A 26849-nucleotide genomic window follows, 5' to 3' on the forward strand; every position below is an offset into this window, starting at 1 on the left:
GGTTCTCTCACAAAAATCACTCAGCTCTCTCACAAACATCACTCGGCTCTCTCACAAAAATCACTCGGCTCTCTCACAAAAATCATTCGGTTCTCTCACAAAAATCACTCGGCTTTCTCACAAAAATCATTCGGTTCTCCACAAAAATCACTCGGCGCTCTCACAAAAATCACTCGGCTCTCTCACAAAAATCATTCGGTTCTCTCACAAACATCACTCGGCTCTCTCACAAAAATCACTCTGTTCTCACAAAAATCATTCGGTTCTCACAAAAATCATTCGGTTCTCTCACAAAAATCACTCAGTTCTCTCACAAGAATCACTCGACTCTCTCACAAACATCACTCGGCTCTCTCACAAAAATCACTCCGCACTCTCACAAACATCACTCGGCTCTCTCATAAAAATCACTCGGCTCTCACAAAAATCACTCGGCTCTCACAAAAATCATTCGGTTCTCACAAAAATCACTCGGCTCTCTCACAAAAATCAATCGGTTCTCACAAAAATCATTCGGTTCTCACAAAAATCACTCAGTTCTCTCACAAAAATCACTCCGCTCTCTCACAAACATCACTCCGGGCTGTCACAAAAATCACTCAGCTCTCGCACAAAAATCACTCGGCTCTCACAAAAATCACTCGGCTCTCTCGCAAAAATCACTCGGTTCTCCCAAAAATGACTCGGTTCTCCCAAAAATCACTCGGTTCTCCCAAAAATCACTTGGTTCTCCCAAAAATCACTCGGTTCTCCCAAAAATCACTTGGTTCTCCCAAAAATCACTCGGTTCTCCCAAAAATCACTCGGTTCTCCCAAAAATCACTCGGTTCTCCCAAAAATCACTCGGTTCTCCCAAAAATCACTCGGTTCTCCCAAAAATCACTCGGTTCTCCCAAAAATCACTCGGTTCTCCCAAAAATCACTCGGTTCTCCCAAAAATCACTCGGTTCTCCCAAAAATCACTCGGTTCTCCCAAAAATCACTCGGTTCTCCCAAAAATCACTCGGTTCTCCCAAAAATCACTCGGTTCTCCCAAAAATCACTCGGTTCTCCCAAAAATCACTCGGTTCTCCCAAAAATCACTCGGTTCTCCCAAAAATCACTCGGTTCTCCCAAAAATCACTCGGTTCTCCCAAAAATCACTCGGTTCTCCCAAAAATCACTCGGTTCTCCCCAAAATCACTCGGTTCTCCCAAAAATCACTCGGTTCTCCCAAAAATCACTCGGTTCTCCCAAAAATCACTCGGTTCTCCCAAAAATCACTCGGTTCTCCCAAAAAGCACTCGGTTCTCCCAAAAAGCACTCGGTTCTCCCAAAAAGCACTCGGTTCTCCCAAAAAGCACTCGGTTCTCCCAAAAATCACTCGGTTCTCCCAAAAATCACTCGGTTCTCCCAAAAATCACTCGGTTCTCCCAAAAATCACTCGGTTCTCCCAAAAATCACTCGGTTCTCCCAAAAATCACTCGGTTCTCCAAAAAATCACTCGGTTCTCCCAAAAATCACTCGGTTCTCCCAAAAATCACTCGGTTCTCCCAAAAATCACTCGGTTCTCCCAAAAATCACTCGGTTCTCCCAAAAATCACTCGGTTCTCCCAAAAATCACTCGGTTCTCCCAAAAATCACTCGGTTCTCCCAAAAGTCACTCGGTTCTCCCAAAAGTCACTCGGTTCTCCCAAAAATCACTCGGTTCTCCCAAAAATCACTCGGTTCTCCCAAAAATCACTCGGTTCTCCCAAAAATCACTCGGTTCTCCCCAAAATCACTCGGTTCTCCCAAAAATCACTCGGTTCTCCCCAAAATCACTCGGTTCTCCCCAAAATCACTCGGTTCTCCCCAAAATCACTCGGTTCTCCCCAAAATCACTCGGTTCTCCCCAAAATCACTCGGTTCTCCCCAAAATCACTCGGTTCTCCCCAAAATCACTCGGTTCTCCCCAAAATCACTCGGTTCTCCAAAAAAATCACTCGGCTCTCTCACAAAAATCACTCTGCTCTCTCACAAACATCACTCGGCTCTCACAAAAATCACTCGGCTCTCCCCAAAATCACTCGGTTCTCCAAAAAAATCACTCGGCTCTCACAAAAATCACTCTGCTCTCTCACAAACATCACTCGGCTCTCACAAAAATCACTCGGCTCTCACAAAAATCACTCGGCTCTCACAAAAATCACTCAGCTCTCTCACAAAAATCACTCGGCTCTCACAAAAATCACTCGGTTCTCCACAAAGATCACTCTGTTCTCTCACAAAGATCACTCGGTTCTCACAAAAATCACTCGGTTCTCACAAAAATCACTCAGCTCTCTCACAAAAATCACTCGGCTCTCACAAAAATCACTCAGCTCTCTCACAAAAATCACTCGGCTCTCCCAAAAATCACTCGGTTCTCCCAAAAATCACTCGGTTCTCCCAAAAATCACTCGGTTCTCCCAAAAATCACTCGGTTCTCCCAAAAATCACTCGGTTCTCCCAAAAATCACTCGGTTCTCCCAAAAATCACTCGGTTCTCCAAAAAAATCACTCGGTTCTCCCAAAAATCACTCGGTTCTCCAAAAAAATCACTCGGCTCTCTCACAAAAATCACTCTGCTCTCACAAACATCACTCGGCTCTCTCACAAAAATCACTCGGCTCTCTCACAAAAATCACTCGGCTCTCTCACAAAAATCACTCGGCTCTCACAAAAACCACTCGGCTCTCTCACAAAAATCACTCGGCTCTCACAAAAATCATTCGGTTCTCCACAAAAATCACTCGGTTCTCACAAAAATCATTCGGTTCTCCACAAAAATCATTCAGTTCTCCACAAAAATCACTCGGTTCCCTCACAAAAATCACTCGGTTCTTTTAGAAAAATGAGTCCCTCATCACATGATACTAAATAAAAAGAAATATTTTAACTTCTCTTTATTTCTTAAAATTTCTTTAAAATGGTTAGAGAGTGGTAGTGCAGCAGCATAGCAAACCTGTTGTGCATTTTGTGATACAAGCACCAAATTTGGCACAAATGTACATTAATATGTTGCGAACATTTTCAGATATTGGGCCACTTGAAATTCCGTAATTTTTTTTTTCAAATTTTTTCAAATTTCGTAATTTCAAATTTTTCGGGTGACACCGTCACAATTTCGGTCTTCGAGGCCGGCCGATATAGTGGGGCGGCTTAGCCCAAATATTCAAAAGAATTGTGCATTTTGTGATACAAGCACCAAATTTGGCACAAATGTACATTAATATGTTGCGAACATTGTGTGGTCAGCAATGAAGACGAGAGTCTGAATTACATGTATGCAAAAGACCTTGTGAACCAGTGAAGCAAATACACGGATAAGCATGAATTAAATCTAGGGCATGATATAATTTCCATGATGTTTACCTCTACACTCAATGGTGGAAGGAGGTAATGTTTTGATCCCAGCTTGTCTGTATGTCTGTTTGTCTGTTAGTCCACAAAATTCCAGACAAAGCTTGTAGTAGTGGTAGTTGTAGTGGTAGTGGTGATAACAGAAATTGTTATATAGAACTGAACTTATATTATTATTATATGCAGAAAATAACTTCATTTCTATATGCCCTGCAGTGGACAGGTTAATTGGTTTATGCACTGAAGGGGTCACCCTGGTGTGCACTGCTGTGTTCTGCCTCACTGAGTTGTTCAGGTATGATGTACTCAGCACAAGCTTCCGGTCGGCCGGAGGTGGGGGTGCGGGGCCTGTCACGGAACGTCAAAACAAACGGCCTGCCGGGGCCGCCCAAAAGTCGGGCGTGAGGGGCGCGTCCACTAATGGAACGCCTCTCGCTTCCCAGATCGAGGGCCACGTGGTCAGGAGAACCTCGTCCCTTCCGGTCACACTTTGCCTATCGGCCGGCCTAGAAGACCGAAATTGTGACGGTGTCACCCGAAAAATTTGAAATTACGAAATTTGAAAAAATTTGAAAAATAAAATTACGGAATTTCAAGTGGCCCAATATCTGAAAATGTTCGCAACATATTAATGTACATTTGTGCCAAATTTGGTGCTTGTTTCACAAAATGCACAATTCTTTTGAATATTTGGGCTAAGCCGCCCCACTATGGTGACTAACTGATCTAACTTTTTCTTAAAAGTGAATTCTGAATTGTGAGATGAAGTGGGTGAGTGTTAACCTTTTGTTTATCATGGTAAAATGTGCATACTCTATTTGATTTACTGTTGTGCCTGCTCACTACCAAGCGGCAGGGTGAGTCATGTTATTATCCTTATTATTATTGCCTATTATTATTATTACTATTATTTATATTAGATCAGGTGATTGAAAAGATCTCAGACCATGCCTCACCATTCTAAATTACCAATAATAAAATTTACTTCCATTAGGGTGTTGGGTTGGCCAGGGCTGGGGGAGGTAGGGAGGGGTAGACAATATCTTGCACATAAATACTTGCGCACAATGATTTTACATCAGCTGCACGATTGTCATCCAGGCATTGTCAGGATTTAATCGTTTACACAGAACCATCCTTGGTAGCCTCACCTTGACTCTGACACTGAACATCGTGTGAACCATTGATATTCATGTCTGAGCAGTCGAAATGCTGCTGTGAAGGCTCCTCTGCAGCTCTGAGAATGGACAACAGAGGCGTAGTGGAGGATTCTGCTCCATTATGCTTGACCCATCGGAGGCTGTATAATCCACATCGTTACAGATGCATGCACTAAGTGGATCGATGCCGATGTAACGCATACAGCATCCTCGCACACGACCACTGAGGGATTACACTCGTGTTTTGTCACTCACAGTTTGTCGGGCGTGATTGTTAGTGATCATGGAAGAAGTTTCTCGAGCTCGGATTTAACTTTATTCACTTACCTTCCTCACCAACCCAGCGCTCTGCGATGAGTCGAGGGCAGATAGAGAACGAGTACGAGACACTTGTGAAGAGTTCCGGTGAGCTTCTTCGGGCCTTGCAGCAGCGCCGGCAACAGGAGCAGGAAGCAGAGAGATTGCGGTGCATCCAAGAGCAGATGGACGTAGAGCGCCTTCAACGCGAGGCTGCAGAGAGACGAAGACGACAAGAAGAGGAAGAGAGGAGGATGTAAGTATCAAATGTCCTTTGTGTTCAACTCTGTGTTTTAATGTGTGCCATTTTATTTCATTTTGGAACTCTGTTCCTGTTGTTACCCCGCGCACGTGAAGCGAAAAGCGTGGTTAAGCAATTGGTTCTTGTTATTGGTCACATCGTCAAGTGTTGCTGCTGTTCATTCGGAGAGGTAATCTGACCCATCCACATCACATGGCTGGAGGGAATCGGAAGAGATACCACCACTTGTGTTCATAAATAAATAAACAAATGTGATCTCTTGCCAAGTGATGTTGTCAGGTTTATTTGACGAATCGATGTTCTCATTCTTGGAACTTGGCATGTAAGCTCACTGAGGTAAACTATTCCCTTTTTTTCTGACGTCCTCTCCAGATGAAAACCCTAAATAGCTCCCAGTGGTATACTTTACTCTCTTCTTTCCTGTTGGAGTGTCCTAAGGCACTATCCTGAGCCTAGTGCTCCTCACATACATTAACAAGAATGGCAGTCTGCCGAGCGCATACATCTGCCAAGTTGAACATTTTACGTTTTGTATCCCAATGATAGGCCAGATCTAGATTCGGACCTGAACCAAAATCGAAATGGCTTGTTCTTGTCGCCTAATCAAGTCATCCACCTAATTTTCTTAGATTCTGTCTACAACTTTTTGAAATATCATGCTTTGTACCATTTTTAGCCCGATCACTCAATGGACAAGAATCACTTATATATATGACATAATCCTCATAAGTGGATCTGCCCTTTGTTAACCTTTTGTCCTATGTTGATCTCAAATATAATTGGTGGTTGAATTCAGTCAGCTGATATGCAAATCCTATTCAAATTTCAAGTCAATCGGATGAAAATTGAGGATTTTAGAAATTTGAAAAAGTGGTTGACCTTTGGCCTATGTTGACCTTTTGGCCAATGCTGATCTCAAAAATAGTTGTGGGTTGAATACAATTAGCTGATGTGAAAATCCTATTCAAATTTCAAGTCAATTGGATGAAAATTGAGGATTTTTGAAATTTGAAAAAAGGTTAAATTGATGTACAGTCATGTGAAAAAGTAAGGATGTAAAGTTTTGACTTTTTCAACATATTTCAACACTAGCAGAGGTACCCGGCTTTGCACGGGAGTGGGAGGAGGAGGGGAGGGGGAAGAGGAGGGGAGGGGAACGGGGGGGAGGGGGGAGGGGGAAGCGGGGGAGGAGGAGGGGAGGGGGAAGAGGAGGGGAGGGGAATGGGGGGGGAGGGGGAAGGGGGGGGGAGGGGGGGAGGGGAAGGGGGGAGGGAAGGGTGCGGGGGTGCCCAGGGGAAGAAGGGCCCCTCCCCTCCCCCTCCCCCCCCTTTCCCCTCCCCCCCCTCCCCTCCCCCTTCCCCCTCCCCCTCCCCCTTCCCCCTCCCCCTCCCCCCTCCCATCCCCTTCCCCCTCGTTCCCCTCCCCTTCTCTTCCCCCTCCCCTCCTCCTCCCCCTTCACACCAGGGGGGTTGACTCAGCCTGTCATCCCACCGAGGTCGGAAGTCGGAACTCATTATCGTCAAATAAATGTAGCCTGTATGTTTCACTCTTTGTCACATGCCGTTGGTCCCATGTCAATCGGATGAAGTTGAAAAATTAACGTTACGAAGGTTCTCTGGGACGTACTGATTCCGAATAATGAAGTTGAAAAATTAACGTTCCGAAATACGCTAATTACGCTAACAGAAGCGCTGGAGGGAGCACTGCGCTCCCTCCCTTAGATTCCCTCCCTCTTCTGCTAGCGCTAATTACGCGTAACACACTAATTTTAAAACCCGAAGTTTTTTTAATTTTAAGGTGTGCTGTAGTCAGAAGCGCTAGAAGCGCTGCGCTCCCTCCCTTCGAATCCCTCTCTCTTCTGCTAGTGCTAATAATACGCTAATTTTAAAACCCGAAATTTTTTAAATGTTTATGTCTCCGTGACATTCCTGGGACCATCCCGAGTCGAACAGTACTTTCCGCTCGCAAATCCGTCCACGGGTTCTCGAGATCTTAGAGATTGTAGACCCGAAGTTTTTTTAATTTTAAGGTGTGCTGTAGTCAGAAGCGCTAGAAGCGCTGCGCTCCCTCCCTTCGAATCCCTCTCTCTTCTGCTAGTGCTAATAATACGCTAATTTTAAAACCCGAAATTTTTTAAATGTTTATGTCTCCGTGACATTCCTGGGACCATCCCGAGTCGAACAGTACTTTCCGCTCGCAAATCCGTCCACGGGTTCTCGAGATCTTAGAGATCATAGATAGATCAGGATACAGACACAGAGGCCAACTCTACTTTATATATATAGATACAGCGATTTGATCTTGATTTCAACAATATTGATAGATAAAGGTGATATAATATAACAAATATCATGAAACATTTACATTTTGTAGTCCATTGTATAATTTAAATAAACATAAATGCAAATTTCGCATGTGGAAAAAGTAAGTACACCCTTGGCTCTAATAGGTGGTATTGCCCCCTTTGGCAGAAACAACCTCAAGTAGGCGTTTCTTATAACTGTCTCCCAGTCTCTGACATCGACTGGGAGAAATTTTTGCCCACTCCTCCGTGCAGAATTCTTTCAGCTGTGCGATGTTTGAGGGGTTTCTTGCATGCACAGCTCGTTTCAAATCCCCCCACAACATCTCGATGGGATTTAGATCCGGGCTTTGACTTGGCCATTCCAGAACCCTCCATTTCTTTCTTTTCAGCCATTCCTTGGTGGATTTACCGGTATGTTTAGGGTCATTGTCATGTTGCAAGGTCCACCTTCGGTTGAGCTTCAACTTTCCGACAGATGGCCTCACATTATCCTCAAGCACCCTCTGGTACAATGAAGAATTCATAGTGGATTCTATGATGGTGAGTGGCCCAGGCCCTGATGCAGCAAAGCTGCCCCAAACCATAATATTTTCACCACCATGCTTTACAGTTGATATCAGGTTCTTGTGGTCAAATGCTGTCTTTGGTTATCGCCAAACATGTCTTCTGGTACTGTGGCCAAATAGCTCTACCTTTGACTCATCTGTCCAGAGCACATTGCTCCAGAAGTGCTGGTCTTTGCCTAGGTGTTCATTGGCAAACTTTAGTCTTGCCCTGATGTTCTTTCTGGACAGCAAAGGTTTCCTGCTGGCACACCTCCCATGTAGATCAAATTTGTGCAGCCTCTTTCTAATGGTAGACTCGTGCACTTTGACATCAACAGTGGCAAGAGCTATCTGTCGATCCCGTGATGACATTCTGGGGTTCTTAGAGACTTCTTTCAGCATCTTTCGGTCTGCTCTCGGGCTGAACTTGCCGGGGCGGCCTGGCCTGAACAAGTTGGCAGTTGTTTGGGATCTTATCCACTTGGAGATGAGCTTCCGGACAGTCGAATGATTGATTTCAAATTGTTTGGAGATCTTTTTAAATCCCTTCCCAGACTCGTACGCATCTATAACCTTCCTTCTGAAGGCCTCAGAGAGCTCTTTTGATCGAGGCATGGTGACACTGCACACTTCAACAACCAAAAGCAAACAAAACTAAATGTCTGAGGTTTAAATAAGACACGTTCCTCCAAGATACTCTCTAACGATGTTCTAATCATTTGCACCTGAGCTGGTGCACCTGATTCTAATTTTAGGTATTTGAAGTAGTGATAAATGTAAGGGTGTACTTACTTTTTCCACATGCGAAATTTGCATTTATGTTTATTTAAATTATACAATGGACCACAAAATGTAAATGTTTCATGATATTTGTTATATTATATCACCTTTATCTTTCAATATTGTTGAAATGAAGATCAAATAGCTGTATGTTGAAATATGTTGAAAAAGTCAAAACTTTACATGGGGTGCACTTACTCTTTCACGTGACTGTATGTGGGAAAATTACCTGCCCAGACCAGGAATCGAACCCAGGTGCTCTGGTAAACCATACCTGTGCTCTGCCATCTGAGCTATCTTGGCGACCCTGATCGAGGATGCAATTTTCCCACACATATGATTGCCACTCTCTTTCTGTTAAATGCTTCCGGGGCACTCACTGCCAACCATAGGAGCACCAACGGAGGGTCTTCCTCCAATGAAGTAATTAAATTAATAGTGAAGTAGTGAAACAATTAAATTAATGAACAGGATTAAATAATTAAATTTATATTTGTGGGAAAATATTATTTAATAGATTTAATAATTTCATATTATTTAATTAAATATTATTTAAAACAGGATTAAATTCATTATTTAATCCTGTTCATTAATTTAATTGAAAAAAAGTGATCGACCTTTTGACCTCAAAAATGAATAAGATTTTGTCGGACCACGAAGTCTACCATTTGGTGAAGTTTCGTGAAGATCGGTTTAAAATTGTGACGTAGGCAAATTGTGACTGGACAGACAGACACACACACACAAACACACAAACAGGAGTGATGAACATGCTTGTCCCAAAAAAAATTTTGCCAAGTAATAATGCACAAGACCAACCAATATGCATGAAAAATCTTCGATTTTCACAAGAAACAAACAGACAGGGGTGAAAACATAACCTGCATCCACCTTCGGTGGCAGAGGTAATCTGATACACTTGAGTAAAGCATCTTTTCCACATTTCAGATCATTACATCTCATATCTCAAAGCATCCCGTAACTCATAATGAGGGAACCTGCAGCAGCGACTTCCTCTCACCAGATCTAGAAAGTGTGAGATGATGAGCGGACACCTGGAACACCTATTCAATTGAGGCCAGTCGAACATGCTCACCATGTTTCATGTAGAGTGAACCAATGGCGGAGGTAAAACAATGGCGGAGGTAAAACAATGGCGGAGGTAAAACAATGGCGGAGGTAAAACAATGGCGGAGGTAAAACAATGGCGGAGGTAAAACAATGGCGGAGGTAAACCAATGGCGGAGGTAAAACAATGGCGGAGGTAAAACAATGGCGGAGGTAAAACAATGGCGGAGGTAAAACAATGGCGGAGGTAAAACAATGGCGGAGGTAAATCAATGGCGGAGGTAAATCAATGGCGGAGGTAAAAAAAAAAACTGGGGAGGATAAAAACCAAAGTTCACTGTACCTGACTGTGATGAGGAAGCAGCCGAGCCTTGTGGTTTTCTTTCTTTTTGAGAGATGTTCTTGATGTTGAGAGCTTCACGTTATACAGAATCCAGGAAGTTAGGAGTGAAACATGGACATCAGCCCACAGGGTCAAGCAGTACTCCGATCAGTGATGGCTGAAGGCTCTTTTCAGGTGTGAGGAATTTCCATTTATACCAAAGAAGGACTGATCATGATGGAGAATAACATATCTGCAGATGGTTTTGGAGGCCGGGTTAAAGATTATGGTTTTTCCAAAAGAGAACATGGCTTATGGGGCCATGAGTTGGAGGAACTGAACTTATTCCAATGGCTAGTCAAGGATGTGGATTGGTGGGTTCAAAGATGTAGATCAGGATGTAGACTGGTGGGTTCAAGGATGTGGATTGGTGGGTTCAAGGATGTGGATTGGTGGGTTCAAGGATGTGGATTGGTGGGTTCAAGGATGTGGATTGGTGGGTTCAAGGATGTGGATTGGTGGGTTCAAGGATGTGGATTGGTGGGTTCAAGGATGTTGATCAGGATGTAGACTGGTGGGTTCAAGGATGTGGATTGGTGGGTTCAAGGATGTGGATTGGTGGGTTCAGGGATGTAGATCAAAATGGAGATTGATGGGTTCAAGGATGTAGATCAGGATGTAGATTGGGGGGTTCAAGGATGTAGATCAGGATGTAGATTGGTGGGTTCAAGGATGTAGATCAGGATGTAGATTGGGGGGTTCAAGGATGTGGATTGGTGGGTTCAGGGATGTAGATCATAATGTAGATTGGTGGGTTCAAGGATGTAGATCAGGATGTAGATTGGGGGGTTCAAGGATGTAGATCAGGATGTAGATTGGTGGGTTCAAGGATGTAGATCAGGATGTAGATTGGTGGGTTCAAGGATGTAGATCAGGATGTAGACTGGTGGGTTCAAGGATGTGGATTGGTAGGTTCAAGGATGTAGATCAGGATGTAGATTGGTGGGTTCAAGGATTTAGATCATGATGTACACTGGTGGGTTCAAGGATGTGGATTGGTAGGTTCAAGGATGTAGATCAGGATGTAGATTGGTGGGTTCAAGGATGTATATCAGGATGTAGATTGATGGGTTCAAGTTTGTAGATCAGGATGTAGATTGATGGGTTCAAGGATGTGCATTGGTGGGTTCAAGGATGTGGATTGGTAGATTCAAGGATGTGGATTGGTGGGTTCAAGGATGTGGATTGGTGGGTTCAAGGATGTAGATCAGGATGTAGATTGGTGGGTTCAAGGATGTGCATTGGTGGGTTCAAGGATGTGGATTGGTAGATTCAAGGATGTGGATTGGTGGGTTCAAGGATGTGGATTGGTAGGTTCAAGGATGTAGATCAGGATGTAGATTGGTGGGTTCAAGGATGTATATCAGGATGTAGATTGATGGGTTCAAGGATGTAGATCAGGATGTAGATTGGTGGGTTCAAGGATGTACATTGATGGGTTCAAGGATGTAGATCAGGATGTAGATTGATGGGTTCAAGGATGTAGATCAGGATGTAGATTGATGGGTTCAAGGATGTAGATCAGGATGTAGATTGATGGGTTCAAGGATGTAGATCAGGATGTAGATTGATGGGATCAAGGATGGAGACTGGTGGGTTCAAGGATGTAGATCAGGATGTAGATTGGTGGGTTCAAGGATGTAGATTGGTGGGTTCAAGGATGTACATTGATGGGTTCAAGGATGTAGATCAGGATGTAGATTGATGGGTTCAAGGATGTAGATCAGGATGTAGATTGGTGGGTTCAAGGATGTAGATCAGGATGTAGATTGGTGGGTTCAAGGATGTAGATCAGGATGTAGATTGGTGGGTTCAAGGATGTAGATCAGGATGTAGATTGGTGGGTTCAAGTATGTAGATCAGGATGTAGATTGGTGGGTTCAAGGATGGATATCAGGATGTAGATTGATGGGTTCAAGGATGGAGATCAGGATGTAGATTGGTGGGTTCAAGGATGTAGATCAGGATGTAGATTGGTGGGTTCAAGGATGTAGATCAGGATGTAGATTGGTGGGTTCAAGGATGAATATCAGGATGTAGATTGGTGGGTTCAAGGATGTAGATGAGGATGTAGATTGGTGGGTTCAAGGATGTATATCAGGATGTAGATTGGTGGGTTCAAGTTTGTTTATCAGGATGTAGATTGATGGGTTCAAGGATGTAGATCAGGGTGTAGATTGGTGGGTTCAAGTTTGTAGATCAGGATGTAAATTGGTGGGTTCAAGGATGTAGATCAGGATGTAGATTGGTGGGTTCAAGGATGAATATCAGGATGTAGATTGGTGGGTTCAAGGATGTAGATTGGTGGGTTCAAGGATGTATATCAGGATGTAGATTGGTGGGTTCAAGTTTGTATATCAGGATGTAGATTGGTGGGTTCAGGTTTGTATATCAGGATATAGATTGGTGGGTTCAAGGATGTAGATTGATGTGTTCAAGGATGTGGATTGGTGGGGTCAAGGATGTAGATCAGGATGTAGATTGGTGGGTTCAAGGATGTAGATTGGTGGGTTCAAGGATGTGGATTGGTGGGTTCAAGGATGTGGATTGGTGGGTTCAAGGATGTGGATTGGTGGGTTCAAGGATGTGGATTGGTGGGTTCAAGGATGTGGATTGGTGGGTTCAAGGATTTCGATCAGGATGTAGACTGGTGGGTTCAAGGATGTGGATTGGTGGGTTCAAGGATTTAGATCAGGATGTAGACTGGTGGGTTCAAGGATGTGGATTGGTGGGTTCAAGGATGTAGATCAGGATGTAGATTGGTGGGTTCAAGGATGTAGATCAGGATGTAGATTGGTGGGTTCAAGGATGTAGATAAGGATGTAGATTGGTGGGTTCAAGGATGTGGATTGGTGGGTTCAAGGATGTGGATTGGTGGGTTCAAGGATGTTGATTGGTGGGTTCAAGGATGTGGATTGGTGGGTTCAAGGATGTAGACTGGTGGGTTCAAGGATGTGGATTGGTGGGTTCAAGGATGTAGATCAGGATGTAGATTGATGGGTTCAAGGATGTGGATTGGTGGGTTCAAGGATTTAGATCAGGATGTAGACTGGTGGGTTCAAGGATGTAGATTGATGGGTTCAAAGATGTAGATCAGGATGTAGATTGGTGGGTTCAAGGATGTAGATTGGTGGGTTCAAGGATTTAGATCAGGATGTAGATTGGTGGGTTCAAGGATGTGGATTGGTGGGTTCAAGGATGTGGATTGGTGGGTTCAAGGATGTGGATTGGTGGGTTCAAGGATGTGGATTGGTGGGTTCAAGGATGTGGATTGGTGGGTTCAAGGATGTGGATTGGTGGGTTCAAGGATGTGGATTGGTGGGTTCAAGGATGTGGATTGGTGGGTTCAAGGATGTGGATTGGTGGGTTCAAGGATGTGGATTGGTGGGTTCATGGATGTAGATCAGGATGTAGATTGATGGGTTCAAGGATGTAGATTGGTGGGTTCACGGATGTAGATCAGGATGTAGATTGGTGGGTTCAAGGATGTAGATCAGGATGTAGATTGGTGGGTTCAAGGATGTGCATTGGTGGGTTCAAGGATGTGGATTGGTGGGTTCAAGGATGTGGATTGGTGGGTTCAAGGATGTGGATTGGTGGGTTCAAGGATGTGGATTGGTGGGTTCAAGGATGTGGATTGGTGGGTTCAAGGATGTGGATTGGTGGGTTCAAGGATGTGGATTGGTGGGTTCAAGGATGTGGATTGGTGGGTTCAAGGATGTGCATTGGTGGGTTCAAGGATGTGGATTGGTGGGTTCAAGGATGTGGATTGGTGGGTTCAAGGATGTGGATTGGTGGGTTCAAGGATGTGGATTGGTGGGTTCAAGGATGTGGATTGGTGGGTTCAAGGATGTGGATTGGTGGGTTCAAGGATGTGGATTGGTGGGTTCAAGGATGTGGATTGGTGGGTTCAAGGATGTGGATTGGTGGGTTCATGGATGTAGATCAGGATGTAGATTGATGGGTTCAAGGATGTAGATCAGGATGTAGATTGATGGGTTCAAGGATTTAGATCAGGATGGAGATTGGTGGGTTCAAGGATGTGCATTGGTGGGTTCAAGGATGTGGATTGGTGGGTTCAAGGATGTGGATTGGTGGGTTCAAGGATGTGGATTGGTGGGTTCAAGGATGTGGATTGGTGGGTTCATGGATGTAGATCAGGATGTATATTGATGGGTTCAAGGATGTAGATCAGGATGTAGATTGGTAGGTTCAAGGATGTAGATCAGGATGTAGATTGGTGGGTTCAAGGATGTAGATCAGGATGTAGATTGGTGGGTTCAAGGATGTCGATCAGGATGTAGATTGGTGGGTTCAAGGATGTCGATCAGAATGTAGATTGGTGGATTCGAGGATGTATATCAGGACGTAGATTGGTGGGTTCAAGGATGTAGATCAGGATGTAGATTGGTGGGTTCAAGGATGTAGATCAGGATGTAGATTGGTGGGTTCAAGGATGTAGACTGGTGGGTTCAAGGATGTAGATCAGGATGTAGATTGATGGGTTCAAGGATGTAGATCAGGATGTAGATTGATGGGTTCAAGGATGTAGATCAGGATGTAGATTGGTGGGTTCAAGGATGTAGATCAGGATGTAGATTGGTGGGTTCAAGGATGTCGATCAGAATGTAGATTGGTGGATTTGAGGATGTATATCAGGACGTAGATTGGTGGGTTCAAGGATGTAGATCAGGATGTCGATTGATGGGTTCAAGGATGTAGATCAGGATGTAGATTGATGGGTTCAAGGATGTAGATCAGGATGTAGATTGATGGGTTCAAGGATGTACACTGGTGGGTTCAAGGATGTAGATCAGGATGTAGATTGGTGGGTTCAAGGATGTAGATCAGGATGTAGATTGATGGGTTCAAGGATGTACACTGGTGGGTTCAAGGACGTAGATCAGGATGTAGATTGGTGGGTTCAAGGATGTAGATCAGGATGTAGATTGGTGGGTTCAAGGATGTAGATCAGGATGTAGATTGTTGGGTTCAAGGATGTAGACTGGTGGGTTCAAGGATGTAGATCAGGATGTAGATTGATGGGTTCAAGGATGTAGATCAGGATGTAGATTGGTGGGTTCAAGGATGTAGATCAGGATGTAGATTGGTGGGTTCAAGGATGAATATCAGGATGTAGATTGGTGGGTTCAAGGATGTAGATCAGGATGTAGATTGGTGGGTTCAAGGATGTATATCAGGATGTAGATTGGTGGGTTCAAGGATGTAGATCAGGATGTAGATTGGTGGGTTCAAGTTTGTATATCAGGATGTAGATTGGTGGGTTCAAGGATGAATATCAGGATGTAGATTGGTGGGTTCAAGTTTGTATATCAGGATGTAGATTGGTGGGTTCAGGTTTGTATATCAGGATGTAGATTGGTGGGTTCAAGGATGTAGATTGATGTGTTCAAGGATGTGGATTGGTGGGGTCAAGGATGTAGATCAGGATGTAGATTGGTGGGTTCAAGGATGTGGATTGGTGGGTTCAAGGATGTGGATTGGTGGGTTCAAGGATGTGGATTGGTGGGTTCAAGGATGTGGATTGGTGGGTTCAAGGATGTGCATTGGTGGGTTCAAGGATGTGGATTGGTGGGTTCAAGGATGTGGATTGGTGGGTTCAAGGATGTGGATTGGTGGGTTCATGGATGTAGATCAGGATGTAGATTGATGGGTTCAAGGATGTAGATCAGGATGTAGATTGGTGGGTTCAAGGATGTAGATTGGTGGGTTCAAGGATGTAGATCAGGATGTAGATTGGTGGGTTCAAGGATGTAGACTGGTGGGTTCAAGGATGTAGATCAGGATGTAGATTGATGGGTTCAAGGATGTAGATCAGGATGTAGATTGATGGGTTCAAGGATGTAGATCAGGATGTCGATTGGTGGGTTCAAGGATGTAGATCAGGATGTAGATTGGTGGGTTCAAGGATGTCGATCAGAATGTAGATTGGTGGATTCGAGGATGTCTATCAGGACGTAGATTGGTGGGTTCAAGGATGTAGATCAGGATGTCGATTGATGGGTTCAAGGATGTAGATCAGGATGTAGATTGATGGGTTCAAGGATGTAGATCAGGATGTAGATTGGTGGGTTCAAGGATGTAGATCAGGATGTAGATTGATGGGTTCAAGGATGTACACTGGTGGGTTCAAGGATGTAGATCAGGATGTAGATTGGTGGGTTCAAGGATGTAGATGAGGAGGTAGATTGGTGGGTTCAAGGATGTAGATCAGGATGTAGATTGGTGGGTTCAAGGATGTAGACTGGTGGGTTCAAGGATGTAGATCAGGATGTAGATTGATGGGTTCAAGGATGTAGACTGGTGGGTTCAAGGATGTAGATCAGGATGTAGATTGGTGGGTTCAAGTTTGTATTTCAGGATGTAGATTGGTGGGTTCACTCTCCATGAAACATGGTGAGCATGTTCGTCTTGCCTCAATTGAATGGGTGTTCCATGTGTCCGCTCATCATCTCACACTTTCTAGATCTGGTGAGAGGAAGTCGCTGCTGCTGGTTCCCTCATTATGAGTTACGGGATGTTTTGAGATATGAGATGTAACGATCTGAAAAGGGGAAAAGATGCTTTACTCAAGTGTATCAGATTACCTCTGCCACCGAAGGTGGATGCAGGTTAAGTTTTCACCCCTGTCTGTTTTTTTTCTTGTGAAAATCGAAGATTTTTGATGTATATTGGTTGGTCTTGTGCATTATTACTTGGCAAAAAATTTTTACCTTTTTTTACCTCGATTTTGGTGAAGATCTGAAAATGGAATTGGATATGCGAATTATTTAATTTTTAAGTGATTCTTCACCATTGCGAGATTGGGTGAAAAGCGATTATATAACATGATATTTAAAAAAAGTTATGGACGGGTTATGAATAAACTTGGTGGATGAGTTTGTTTGGTGACAAGAACAAGCCGATTAGATTTTGGTTGAGGTCTGAATCCAGATCCGGCCTATCATTGGGATACAAAACATACACCTTTCAGCCTGACGGAGGTATGCTCTCTACCAAGTGCCGTTCTAGTTCTCCCTGTACTCTTCCAGCTCTTCTTCACACCCTCTCATCCCAACAGGCCTGCACTTTCTTCCAGGTACCCTGTCCTTGTAAACCTTCCAAAATGCACGTTTTATCCTCACCTTGACTACTCTTTCCCCCTCTTATCCTGCTTGTGCAATCACCTTCCTGAAATGGTATAACAATCGCACTCTTTCCTCCTGGGATTCAAGATGGCATCTCGCCACCATCTCACGTCCTCTTACATCTCATCGTATGACCTCTTCTAATCCTGTGAAGCTTCTTTTACCCTTACCGCTCTTACCTGTCGGTTATTATCCTTCCTTGTTTCTCTCTCTGTTTCTCTGTTTCTCTCCTCTCGCCCATTCATTGATCCTCCTAATCGTCAGATTCTTCTCCCATCAATCCACTCACAACACCCCACGAGCGTAGATTTTGTATGAAAAACAAAACCCGATCCGGATGTTTAAGGGATTTTAACAGAAACAAACAAGATGGCAGCACGTCCTGAGTGCAAGCTGCTGCTGCAGGAATGTTTTTGCACACGACGAAGGTTTAATTTTAGCTTTGAGCTTCAGAGGATGCACGTTTGAAATTGGGAGCAGCTGTTGGTTACAAACCCCTCGTAGAACAATTGTATAGATGTACCAGATCCGCATTATACAATAGTTGGTGCGTGAAGCACTGCGCACATGCATACTTCATGAGATGAAATGAAAAATATAAACATCAAAGTTCTCTAATCGCAACATCCTAATGTGCACCTTTCATCTCCAGAAGAGGAAGTCCACTGGTAGGCCAAGGCTCCATGAGCATCGTTGAAGGATGCGGCGCTGAGGTCTAGAGATGAAACGATGCGTGCGACTGCACCTGCACGACCCATTGGTCACTGTCACCACCCGTAATCTCTTTAAAGAGTTGGCCAAGCTTTTTATCTCGCGTTTTGTCGCCATGGAAAGTTATCGTCTCCAGACGCGTCTTTGCTGCCGCCACGGCTGGCTTCCTTTCCCGGTTTTTGATGGAAGTGGACCGTTTTGGTTGTTGGTGAGTTGAGCGGAGAACAGAGTTATAGATTAAAAAAAAATAACATGACTTCCCTTACAAGGAACTGCAATGCCCAATGGACGCCATTAGGCCTATCGTTGGTTATTTGCCCGTGCTATATCATTTGAATGCTTGTCGTCGAGTGAGGAAGCGGAACATAACATTTAATGTCTTTGGCTTGGCCGGGGTCGGCTTTGAACCTTCGACCTCCCAGACTCGGAGTGGACGCTCTAACCATTAGGCCATCGATTTGCCAAGTTTCAAGATCTGCGGTCCGCCTTCACGCTTTCCAAGCTGTGTTTTGGGGCCTAGCGATAAAGTGGAACTCGGACCAGAGTCCTTTAACTGCCGACCACGGTTTTGTGCCTTCTCGCCTTTGCTTTTTGCTTTGGCTTCGTGAAAGTGGTCTGGCCTCTCAAGCATGTGTGCGCAAGACTTGTTTTCAGATAGACAGCATTGAGATGTTAATGGCCACTCGCTTCTTTTGGGTAATAATCGTCAAACAGGGCTGCTAGGCGTTTAAAAAGATTTTTTTCTTGCCAACCTGGCGACTGTTTCGCCTACGCAAGGAGCTTTGTGATGTGCACACAGGCAATCCCGATTTATGGCGTCCAAACGACCGCTCCGGTGCTCCGGACGGACCTTGCCCACTGCCATCGATTGTGTGCGTTTGGCCGAGCACCGTCCATGAAGCGCATCCACGACCCTCTTCCTCGTTTCCTGTCACTCGGTTATTTAATACTGCAACAAACGGCTACTTGTCTTCCATCATAATCCACCTCAAGAACCCAATACACTTGATTGCCACTGTCAGTGGTTGATCAGGATTGGGTGAACCAGTCACATAGCTGGGTTTCACTGCAACTCGAAGACCGCTTTCCTGGCGCCATTACCACTGTGTCTAGTCGGCCTATGTTTTGTCCTCTTCGTGACATTTGTCTCCATCTCTGTTCGCGTCTCAGATGGTTTTACTAGGATACCCCGGGATGGATGACTAATGCGATGTTTCTCGTGCTAAATTTGACTTTTCCCAAGCGTTTGACAATTTAAATTGGCGTTTATTGATTTGGCGCGCTGTTATCGACCAAAAGCTCAGAAGGATGTCTTTTGGCAGATCGCTGACTTTCCTCGGGTGACCGATTACATGGCACAAGCTGGCATTTCATAACGTTTTCTTTCGGCACCTGTTTACCTGTCAGGCACGTCCTCACTTGGCGCACCGTAGTCGTATTAACCACTCGGAAGGTCTTTATTTGACAGAGTGAGGAGAGCAAAATGGAAGTGCTGGAAGCTGGAATGGTTAAATTTTCCTTTATTTCCCAACGACAAGGAAAGGTAATTGGTGTTGGGGCAGGTGAGGCTTACCATGATCGACCTGGAGTAGATTGTAGCAGCAACACCGGGAGTTACTTTGTACGTTCCAGCACTTTATCCAATTAGTGATAATTCCTTGTGATGTGCGTTGTACTCGCCCTTTAATAACTGTGACCCAAGCATCTGCTGTGTTTCATATATTAACTAGAACGGCACTCAGTAGAGAGCATACCTCCGCCAGGTGAACAGTTTACGTTTTGTATCCCAGAGTAGACCAGAAAATCACAACACAAAACCACATTTAATCAAAATTATCCGTCCACAACTTTTTGAGATATGCTGCTATATTTATAAGTATATATACAGTCACGTGAAAAAGTAAGTACACCCCATGTAAAGTTTTGACTTTTTCAACATATTTCAACATACAGCTATTTGATCTTCATTTCAACAATATTGATAGATAAAGGTGATATAATATAACAAATATCATGAAACATTTACATTTTGTAGTCCATTGTATAATTTAAATAAACATAAATGCAAATTTCGCATGTGGAAAAAGTAAGTACACCCTTGGCTTTAATAGGTGGTATTGCCCCCTTTGGCAGATTTTGCCCCCTTTGCCCCCTTTGCCCCCTTTGCCCCCTTTGGCAGATTTGGCAGACCGTAAAATTTGCTTCGTAGGACGGTGTTCCTGCTGTGAACATTTTGGAGATCGAGTGACCTTGTTCGGATCCCGACACATCCCAAAACTATACTCCTGTATTCAATTCCAAACATTTTAAGATGATGTGGAGAATGACTTGCGGTATTGAGCAACATGCCCGAGTCTGGATTCGTGCTCCGAGCATTAACGTCGGCTCCGTTAACATAGACCTGATGGTGATTTGATCCATTTGGAAACGCTTTCTCTGATACAAATGGCTTTGTTCTTCTGCCCGTGATGTTCACGTTAGGAAAGCAGAGATGGAGTCGCAACGACGCCGTGAGGAGGAGGAACAGCGTCGACTTGAGGAGGAGCTGAGGATGCGACGTGAAGATGAAGATAAGCGTATGCAGGTACGTACGGTGATTTTGGGCTTGAACAAACCGGGTATACCCTATATCGTTTGTGTTTTGGGGTTGGCCATTAATTAATTGGAAAATAAGTTCTGTGTTTTTTATGGAAACACAAATAAATGTTGCTATTTTGTTTTCTAACCTGGAACCAATAAGTACCAGGTGTGAAGCAGGATGTCCAGCCTAATGTTGAGATTGAGGTTCTTATGGATTTCTTTTGTGTTGAGCAGCGGAAGAATCGGGTGTACGGACTCACTGAATGGATTGATGGTATCTTACTATAAATCACCAAATGTCCGTCTGTCTGTTCGAAGGTACCGTAAAAACTGCTGAACCAATGGCAAAGATATTTTGGGTGGGTAATCCTGGGACCCCTGGGAATAAAATAGGCTTTTTAGTTTTCCCAATTTCAGCTTTGGTCTCCAGCATTCTCAGCTTTGGACTCCTGCATAACATTCGCGTTCGCATAACGTTCATTGTGACGATGTTCTCATTGTGACGATGTTGTGATGATGTATGTGTTCACGGTTAGTGTTTGACGTGACGGTGTGAACGTAATTTTGTAATGTTTTTCGTTTCGTAATCCTTTAATGAACGTTTAATGTTTAATGAACGTTTAATGCCCTTCGATGTCCAGGGCCACACGCGCGCTACACTGGACGGGCCAGCGTGTACCTTGCCCTTCGCCGTCAGGCTCGGGTAAACCGCTGAGCCCCATCCGTGATGGGGACTGGGGCTTGAGACAGTGTCCCACGAACGAGGAATTCCCAGTAAGCGCGAGTCATCAGCTCGCGTTGATTAAGTCCCTGCCCTTTGTACACGCCGCCCGTCGCCGCACAAACATCACAATGAAACACAATCACAATTCACATATTCGTGCAATTCGAATAAATACGAATAAATAAATTCGAATTCGAATATTTTCGTCACAATGAAAATATCGTCACAAACGGGTACTGGAGACAATGTGACAAACGTCACAAACGGGTACAATATTGGAGAGGCCCATGCCTTTTCATTTCGGCTTCCCAATTGAAGCCCCGCCCATAGGGCGGGTACCGTTGCTAGTAATAATAATAATGCTAATAATAATACTGATAATAATAAACATCATCAAAATTATTCCAAAAGTGTCAAGATATTTCCACTTACCATTAAATTATTGCTTTTTAAACCTTAGGCAGCCTTGTTTGGACGAGCAGAGCAGGGGATTAATGATGTAAAGATCCTAGCCACCTGTAATAATTGATTTAGGTGAGAGATAATTGATTGTTCCTTCCAATTACAGGTGAGAAACATGATTGGGTCGAGATGTTTATATCTACAGCTCCCTCCATAAGTATTGGAACAGTGAAGTCAAATTTGTTATTATTGCTACAAACTTTGGAGTTGAGATCAAAACATCTGCCACCAACCCTGTTAGTCGCCTCTTGCGACACACAGGGAATTACCAGTGAACTGGTACTCAATTTGCGGACTTCGGAAGGATGACAGGCTGAGTCACCCCCCTGGTGTTAATTCAGCGATCGACCGGGATTCGAACCCAGGAGAAGAACAATAAGGACAACTAATTATCTCAACCAGATGTTGAGAGAGTTTCCTAATCGACTTGGGAGATAAAGTAACATTATGGGAGTGAGGCCTCTTTTTTTAAAAGAGGGAGAGAGAGAGGGAGGTCAGATGACAGAGAGAGAGGGTGTGGGGCTAATAGGGAGAGAAGAGGGGGGTGTGGTGCTCAGACAATGACGGAGAGACGGGAAGGGGGTGCCTCTCTCTTGGGGGGGGGGGGGGGGGGAGTGCCTCGAAAGAGGGAAAGGGGTGCTTAGAGAGAGAGAGAATAAGGGGGTGCTCAGAGAGGGAAGGGGGAGGGTGCTTAGAGAGAGAGGGAGAAGTAGAGGGTGCTCAGAGAGAGGGAATTAGAGGTGCTCAGAGAGAGGGAAGGGGCGCTCAGAGAGAAGAGAAGGAAGGGGGTGCTCAGAGAGGGAAGGGGGGGGGGGTGCTTAGAGAGAGAGAGAGAGAGAGAGGGAGAGAGAAGAAGAAGAGGGTGCTCAGAGAGAGGGAAGGGGCGCTCAGAGAGAAGAGAAGGGAGGGGATGCTCAGAGAGGGAGGGGGGGGGTGCTGAGAGAGAGAGAGAGAGAGAGAGAGAGAGAGAGGAAGAAGAAGAGGGTGCTCAGAGAGAGGGAAGGGGCGCTCAGAGAGGGAGGGGGTGCTGAGAGAGAGAGAGAGAGAGAGAGAGAGAGAGAGAGAGAGAGAGAGAGAGAGAGAGAGAGAGATAGAGATAGATATGTGGCCTGTGGGACCAATCATTAGTCGCTGTCAGAGATAATTATATTGGTTCCGCCCCTTTTGGCTTTATAAGCCAGCTGTGCAGGCATATCGGGAGACCACTATTGCTTGGGTCCTCTGCGATAGTACTTCCTTGTTGTCCTAGCTAGGGTGCTGTGCTTGGGTGCGTCTGCTCAAGAAGTGTATTTTCGAGTTTTTGTACTCTAGTGAATTCCTGGCTGTTCAGGACCAGTGGGTGTGTGCATGTAACCGACAGACGAAGAGGTACAGTGGAGTGTTTCCACCGTGTTCTGGGTAACCCCTGATCGCTTGTGAAAAGGATATTTGTTCAGTGCTGTCAGCTGCTGTTCTTTTGATACGTTTTATTACTTGGCTGCTATTTGTCTTTTGGGATATTCTCAAGTTTAACAAAGTGTTGTATTTTGCTCTCCTACCAAACTTTCAAATAAATTCTATTAATTTGAAATGTCTGTTTGTTCAGTTAATTTATAGGTTCTCAAAGTGGTCCCTACCGCCCCCCCAGTGGGCGCTGGGAACTTTCAGGGGGGCGCTCGAGAGTCCACGGGTGGTAGGGGGCACTGGCAATGATTTGGGGGGCACTGGCGATTTAGAGGAGCAGCGGCGATTTGGAGCGCTCATTGGGCTTCCTGCAGTCTGAACAGGTTAACCGGCGCCATTCGGCAAATTGGCCATCCAATCAACGACCACATTCTTTCCCCCTTCGAATGGTTTTTATGATCACATATTCGCTGATGTCGTGTAGGTATTTTCTTGTCCATACATGCTCATGCAACAAACATGATAGTGTCTGACACCAGCGAAATTGGCGGCCAATAGTACAACACTAATTTTTGTCACGTGGTGCCATTTCAACCAATCGGCTTGCAAGAATCTTTTTATGCGGGATATAATACACTCTATTCGTGTTGGACTATTCAACGTGCCTGGTTCAACTTTACAGCCTGGCCTTGCCAGCACAGACATTGGGCAAGGTATGAACAGTCAGTGTTTGTGCTGGTGTTAGTCTTTCGACATTTTGGCGTGTTGATTTCGTTATTCAAAAAGGCTTCACGTCCGGTCGGCTTCAAGATGTCGGCCTCAAAGAAAAAGTGTCGTCAGTATTCCGTTGAATACATCAAGTATGGATTCATTCCATCTCCGACGAACAAACAGTTACCGATGTGTTTGTTGTGTGGTATCACGCTGTCCAATGAAGCAATGAAACCATCTCGACTGAGCGAGCACCTAAGTAAAAAGCACAGTGACAAGGCTCGCGCAGAGGTCAGCTATTTCCAATCGCTGAAAGAGAAATTTGAGAAGCGATCCACGGTAACGACGATGTTCAAAGCCAGCCAAAAGCTCGTGGATAAAGGACTGGAAGCGTCGTATAAGCCGTCATTGCTCGTCGCCAGATCTGGAAAACCGTATTCAATCGGCGAACAGTTGATCAAACCAGCTGTTGGGGAAGTGATAAAAACCGTTATGGGCCAGGATCCGAATCCAGTTCTCTCGTCGATTGCGCTCAGCAATGATTCCGTGGCCAGGCGGATTGATGAAATGTCATCAGATGTAGAAGGTAAGCTGTGTAGTGAGCTGGGAAGCACACACTTCGCCATCCAGCTGGATGAGTCCACTTTGCGTGACAGTGAAGCTCTGTTACTCTGCTACGTTCGCTTCATCCGTGATCAGGAAATGGTGGAAGAAATGTTGTTTGCCCGCTCTCTCCAGACCGATACGAAGGGTTCTTCCATCTTCCAAACGTTGGAGAAGTACTTTACTGATAAGAACATACCGATGGAGAACATTCTCGCTTGCGCGACGGACAAGGAACCAGCGATGGTTGGTCGCCAGCGTGGTTTTATTGCGCTTCTGAAGAACCAGGTACCGTCCGTGTTCGCCATTCACTGTGTCGTGCACCGCCAGCATCTTGTAGCAAAAGCTCTCAGCACCAGACTTCATACATCACTCCAAAACAGTAATCAAAGCAGTGAATAAAATCAAGGTGTCGTCTCTGCATGATCGGCTGTTTCGTCAGCTTTGCCAGGAGAACGATGAGGCATTCGAGCGGATCCTGTTGCACACCGAAGTTCGACGGTTGTCCAAAGGCGCTTGTTTGACCCGTTTCCTCAACAGTGGTCGAGTTTCTGTCGGAAATTGATACGGAGCTATCGGAGAAAGTGAATGCGATTGAGCATGATGTGGCTTACCTCACGGACATATTCAGTATACTGAATGATGTCAACAAACAACTCCAGGGTGACCATATGACGCTGATTAAAGCAAAGAAAGTGATCGGCGCGTTCGTAACCAAGGCGACTCTGCACAGGGAAACCCTCGGCCGCAGAGATATGTACCACTTTCCCCAGTTGGCAAAGGAAACTGCTGTTTCTGATGAAGAGCTGCTCGTTTATTGCAATCACCTTGAGAAGATTTGTGGAGATATGGAGCAGCGTTTCGAGACATGCTAGAACTGTCGGTGCCAGCATGGGTGATCAACCCATTCAAATGCGACATTCAAGATGTGAAGCGCGAATTACAGGACGAAATTATCAACCTCCACAATGATGATGAGGCGAAGGCAAGATTCTCGCAGCATGAATGCGGCAAATTCTGGATTCTGGAGCGGGGCGAATACCCCGCAATGTGTACAGAGGCAGAACTGCTGCTGATGGCGTTCCCCACATCATACCTCGTTGAAAGTGGGTTCAGCGCCGTGATGGTGCTGCTGACCAAGTATTGAAACCGCCTTGACATTACCGAGAGGGGCGATCTGCATCTCTACCTCACTGAGATGGAGCCAAACGTTCGTAATCTCGCAACGAGTCACCAGGCCCACCCTTCACACTAACGGTATTTGGGCCTGTGATAACAGATTCCCAGTTTGCCTCACCTTGGCCTGTTCTGCTGAAACAATGTAGGTCATGCAAAATAAAATAAAAAATAAAGTAAAATAAAGTAAAATATTATTCAGAAAATATTTGGCTTCTGTTATTTTTGCTTCCTATCTACATAAATTCTGGGTGTCCGACCACGAACGATTGGACAAGGGGGGCATTGGGCCGGTCCAAGAGGGCAGAATGGGGCGGTCGTCCAAAAAAGTTTGAGAACCACTGAGTTAATTGAACACTTACCTTTGGGGAATTGCCTTCAAATTACTTATTTAGGGTCTCCCACCCCATATTGGGGAAGTGGTGTAGTCTGTAAACAAACTACCAGGAGCCCTGGACTCCCCTGGGTGTCACAGATAGATCTTGATAGATCTTGCTTTGAAAGAAGGCTCATTTTGCTTCACCCTTTTCCCCACAGTAGTTGTCATGCATGTCGCTTCACCCTTTTCCCCACAGTAGTTGTCATGCATGTCGCTTCACCCTTTTCCCCACAGTAGTTGTCATGCATGGCCCTTCACCCTTTTACCCACAGTTGTTGTCATGCATGTCGCTTCACCCTTTTCCCCACAGTAGTTGTCATGCATGGCCCTTCACCCTTTTCCCTGCAGTAGTTGTCATGCATGTCCCTTCACCCTCTTCCCCACAGTAGTTGTCATGCATGTCCTTTCACCCTTTTCCCCACAGTAGTTGTCATGCATGTCCCTTCACCCTTTTCCCTGCAGTAGTTGTCATGCATGTCCCTTCACCCTTTTCCCCACAGTAGTTGTCATGCATGTCCCTTCACCCTTTTCCCTGCAGTAGTTTTCATGCATGTCGCTTCACCCTTTTCCCTGCAGTAGTTGTCATGCATGTCCCTTCACCCTTTTCCCCACAGTAGTTGTCATGCATGTCCCTTCACCCTTTTCCCTGCAGTAGTTGTCATGCATGTCCCTTCACCATTTTCCCCACAGTAGTTGTCATGCATGTCCCTTCACCCATTTCCCTGCAGTAGTTGTCATGCATGTCCCTTCACCCTCTTCCCCACAGTAGTTGTCATGCGTGTCCCTTCACCCTTTTCCCCACAGTAGTTG

The 26849-nt window shown here is 44.9% G+C and overlaps 1 protein-coding gene across 1 annotated transcript in view; it reads left to right on the plus strand.

The window, feature by feature from the left end:
• The window catches only part of LOC137427218 (unconventional myosin-VI), a 175070-nt gene that overhangs the window by 135689 nt on the left and 12532 nt on the right, over positions 1-26849 (plus strand). The window contains 2 exon segments of the mRNA XM_078778565.1: positions 4868-5076; positions 20503-20605. Of these exon segments, the coding sequence (XP_078634691.1) occupies positions 4868-5076; positions 20503-20605 (312 nt within the window).

This window comes from Myxine glutinosa, chromosome 5 (assembly GCF_964187855.1).
Source record: "Myxine glutinosa chromosome 5, kmMyxGlut1.1, whole genome shotgun sequence".
Classification (NCBI taxonomy): Eukaryota; Metazoa; Chordata; class Myxini; order Myxiniformes; family Myxinidae; genus Myxine; species Myxine glutinosa.